At 35.2% G+C, this 4,800-nt stretch overlaps 1 protein-coding gene across 1 annotated transcript in view; it reads right to left on the bottom strand.

Annotated features, from left to right (window-relative positions):
- Window positions 1-992: 992 nt before the first annotated feature.
- Window positions 993-4,800, bottom strand: part of LOC116178311 (homeobox protein unc-4) — a 15,756-nt gene continuing 11,948 nt past the window's right edge. The window contains exon 3 of the mRNA XM_031497777.1: window positions 993-2,180. Coding sequence (XP_031353637.1) covers window positions 1,725-2,180 — 456 coding nt within the window. The 3' untranslated portion in view covers window positions 993-1,724. The remainder of the gene's footprint in view (window positions 2,181-4,800) is intronic.

Genomic DNA, 4,800 nt, shown 5'->3' with positions numbered 1-4,800 from the left:
CTAAGCGAACTAACAGGTCAATTGACACGGTGAAACCAAAGCGCAACTTTAAAGTCTTGTAACTTTTTCATTTATGGAGGTATTTTAATGATTATTTCGCAGTTTTATTTAATTTTACTCAAATTTTCATAATTAAATTACAACCAAAAATTGGAAACGTTATTTTCATGTTCAAACACCCCCAGATCAAATTTTGTTGAAATCAGAATTTTTTCGCATCCCCATTTAGGGGTGCGTCCTGTCGTGGTAGGAAGGTTGTTTGTCTTACAGGATGAATATATTTATTTATTATTTATTATTATCAGTAAACAGGGCCGAAATATGAAAGAAAGACGGAAAACAAGTGCGAAAGGTTAGGGGAGAAATAAAGACATGGAAGAGCAACACAAGTTCTGACCTAGTATAATTGTAAAAGGATTACAAGGAAAAGTTGAAAGCCATGATCATTAATTGAACCTTTTTAATTATTCTAATCCTCTCAAAATCAGTATCAATTTATTAAGGATTAAATAGAAAAACTAATTTGGCTCCGTTCATTAACATACCTATCCATTAATATACCCACCCGATTCATCTTTTATTTTTGTCCTTGTTGAATATCATTGGAAATGACTAATTTTTCAATGGAAAATCGTCTTATTTGGGAATTTTAATCAGGCCTTTTTGGGGTACGAATTTTGCAACTATTTAATGAAATTTACAAGGAAAATACCGTTAAGGCCGAGGTGCGCCCCGGTGAACCGCCTTTTTCGCTCACATTGAATTAAATAGGCAAACACTCGGCGTTGTATTACCAAAAGAAAAGCGGAAATGCTTGTAGTAGTACCTACCATAGATTAAGTTGTGTTTTTAATCTATGGTAGTAGGTACTGAAAATTGCTCTCTTCGAGAATTATTTAAGGTCAACAATGAGGTCGTCACTATCATCCCCGTCACAACAAAGACTATCATTGTTTAGTCTCACACATCGGCCGACAATAAAACAAACAAACACTTTGAATAAATAATGTATTTTCGTTTTTTGATATAATAGTATGTATGCAGATCACTGACGGCACAATTTTAAGCTAACAACAATACATTCGTTGTGGCAATAATTAATTTCTGAAACCGTAACTGGAAACACGCGACCATCGCGAAATATACTGTTGTTAAACTCAAAATTGGGACTTAACTAAAACAGTACGTTAGGTACATGCACATACAATGAAACACTAGCCTAACAAATTTGAAATTGTATTGCTGAACTAGTTCATTCCTCTTTTTATTTTATCTATTAAATAATAAATATATTAGAATTATGCGAAAGGATATTTACAAGAGGGGTTGTGTTATGTACAGTTTTGTTTAAAACATCAAAAATACAATTTAATAATTGGGGGAGGTTTGTAACGTACGGGTTAAGCAATGAACTGCGTAGAACGAAATTGATATGACTCGATCGCTTTCACTTTTATTAATTGTAACTAATAAATAGAATTTAGTATTGCCGAATCACTAGTTTTGATATGTCTACATTTTCTTTTGTCGAAAGCTCAACAGGTCGAGGTCCCTAAACGAAATTAGTTTGATGCAATGCGGCGTTGAAAATCGATAGTGAAAGTCCTATTCCTCAGCGAAAGCGTAATGAAAAAAAAGGAGTTTATTGCTTAACCTATACTTAGTAATATAAATAAAAAGTATTTTTATACAAGTTATTGCACCGTTTAGTTCCGCACAGGACTTCAAGTGTTCAGTAATGATTCTATACTAAAAGGATTCGCCCTTCTCGTTTTTTCGTCGGGTGGTCCCGCGGTGAGATCCACCCCAGCCTCCGTAACCGGAATAACGTACCCTAGTTCGGCGGCTTTTAAGCTTTCGGTTTCCGCCCCCGAATCTCCCACCACGTCTATATCACTATCACTGTCCAACGTTTCCGCCGTACCTCTTTGACTCAAATATTCACGTTTAAGAGCAACTAAGTCGACGGATATGCCCTTAGCACGCAGTTTGCGGGCCTGTCGTTCCAGCGCCTTTTGGAGCTTTTTTCGTCGACGCGCCCGTTCGCGAGCTTTCAGTTCTTGGGGTGGTATGGGCTCGCCGGAGCAGGACTGGGGATGCGCATTGTGTGCGGGTCGTCCTGGTCCTTTCTTTGTGTGCTCCTTTTTACGCCATTTTGCTCTTCTATTTTGAAACCAAACCTGCAATAAAAAGCAAACGTTCATTATTTTACCGAGTGGGAAATTGCCCGTTCACCATCTCATTCATTATCCAATGGATTCATTCATCTAAAGCTAGGAGATTTTTTATGCGAATTATTGAAAAATAAAGTTATTATTGATTATAAAAGATTGAGGTTACGGGTTGAGGTTGCTAGTTTTTACGATTTGGAAACATTGTGTCCTTTCACAACGCACTTAATGAAGCAATTTCGAACTTTATAATCCAATCGATCTGAAGTTTCAATCATTTTAGAAGTGCAATTATTTTTATTAGCATATAGTATAAAATATAATCGTAAATTCTGAACTTGTTGAACTATGATTTTATGTGGGCAATCAAAATCGGGTCATAAATCCTAGGAGCACGTCGCATCATACGATGGATTTTGCACGTAGACAATTTGTTCAAATTTAATTAAACTTTTAAACGGATTTACCCCGCGCTAAATAAATCGTCATATGAGAAAATGAAGTTGGTACCTGTCCACAAATTGAAAATACCAAACTGTGGTGCTAGTGCTAAATTTGACCCATCAGTTTTTATTCAAATAATCGCTTCCCATTTAGTGCTAACTACATCTATAAAATAAACCATTAACATTTATAATGGCAACTTTAAGGAAACGCATAAAAGCTTGTAATAAGGAATTTTCACGCTAGACATACTGGCTACTTTACTTGTAGTTTAGTTCATTATTTCTCCGTTAATCGGGGGTTCTATATTTTTAGCAGCCTTCTTTATCACAAACAACAGCTAATCCCTCAAAATCCCTCACGGATTTCGCCTTCTTTGGATGGTCTCTATTTTTTGTTCTGCTCCTATTTTGTTTAGAATGGTTCCAAGTTATTTGGGCAAAAATCGTTAAGGTCTCCAAAATGTTGACCTGTACCCAAAGATCGTTGGAAGAAACGCTCAAATTTATTATACATTAACTAAATAAATTTCATTTGGTGGAGAAGTCTATGAATGGCTGAGGCGAAGCAAATGAGTGCTCCGTGACAAAAGTTAACTGAGTAGTTTATTTGCTCATTTTGATAGGGCAAGTAAATTCGGTCGGGGATTATCTTGGAACTCAAACCCGGTAGGTATATAGTCCAGGCTAAATAGCTCTAAAATAAACCGGGTTTTTCAGGCAGGTGAAATGATTAGAAATTGGGAAAAAATAATTAAAACAGCTGAATTTTTCCGCAGGTGAAAGGGGTGGAAAGTGGTGTTTTGCAGACTGTGGCAAAACTATTAATTTTAGACGAAAATGTTCAACGTAAAAGTTATAGAGATTAAAAAAATGAGCAACTTTTATAACTGCACTATTTTCACATAACCTCCAATTTTCCTAGAAAAACCGGAAAAACTGTTTTTTTCGTTTTTTATTCTTATTTTTGCGAAAAAAGTCGCAGCGGTTTGAAATTTGGATGAAACATAGCTTGTTTTTTTATGATAAAAAAGGAGATAATTTTTTGGGCCCGTAAAGTTGAACCGTTTCCAAGATCTCACGATTTCTGAAATAAACCACCTCCTTTTCAAGGGGATGGAAAATCTATTTTTTTCATCGTATAGAGGTGCGCGGGGTAGCAAAATTTTCGTAAGGACTTACATTTTTAATAATCAAGAATAAAAATTATTATTCCAATAGAAAAATTTTAAGAAAAGCGGCAAAAACTGGAGGAACAGTTTTAAGATAATTATACCGTTTTTGACAGTAGGTAAATAGGCTTTTTTGCAAATAAATTAACGTATTGGATCCGCGCTAATAAAAAGTTTTTGAAATTTGTCTTCTCTCTCTTCTTTAATGTTGCTAAAATATTTTCTTTTGTTTCCTAGTGGCCAACTGCCTTAATTAAAGCATTTTTATTATTTCTCTTTTCTGCATTTTTACCGCAATAAAAGCAATTCGAAGTAAAATCGAATTTTTTTGCTTCCTGAACAATTTGTTTTTGTTCACTGCCTGTTTTACAGGGATTAAGCTGGGCCTGTTGATCGTGAATTTACAGGAATTATGAATAAAATCCTCACGAAGTTTATTCCAGGTTTACATCTCAAATCATTTGCTTTGGCCGGTAAAACTAACGTTCTTATTTCAGATTTTGCAAGTTTATCAACAGGCCCAACGCAATTGAATCAGCTATAAAACAAGCAGGAAGAAGAGTCAGTGAACAAAAACAAATTGTTCAGGAATCAGGAAGCAAGATAATTCGATTTTATTGCGAATTGCTTTTATTGAGTACAAATGCAGAAAAAAGAAATAATAAAAATGTTTTAACTAAAACAGTTGAGCATATAAGATAACAAAAGAAAGGTCCAACGTGTTTCGTTTGGGAGCCACCCTAAAAAAAGTGGTGGAATTTCTTCTTTAATTTTTTTCTCAGCAACCATAAGAGATAAAAGGACTAAAAACTTCAAACGCGAATTGCGGGCGAACAAGACGTCAGAAGTGGGTACTGACACAACAAATTTCGTGGAATTCTCTCCACTTTCGTTGTCCAACCAAGAATATTAGTGACCGATGTTCAAAAACCCCATATACCAAATTTCGTCGAAATCAGAACAAAAATTTATGCAAAATCCGAAAGGGCATACCCCAAAAGTGATTCATAGGCG

This window comes from Photinus pyralis, unplaced genomic scaffold, assembly GCF_008802855.1.
Source record: "Photinus pyralis isolate 1611_PpyrPB1 unplaced genomic scaffold, Ppyr1.3 Ppyr1.4_LG8, whole genome shotgun sequence".
NCBI classification, from domain to species: Eukaryota; Metazoa; Arthropoda; class Insecta; order Coleoptera; family Lampyridae; genus Photinus; species Photinus pyralis.
This window is presented reverse-complemented; position numbering and strand designations above follow the sequence as displayed.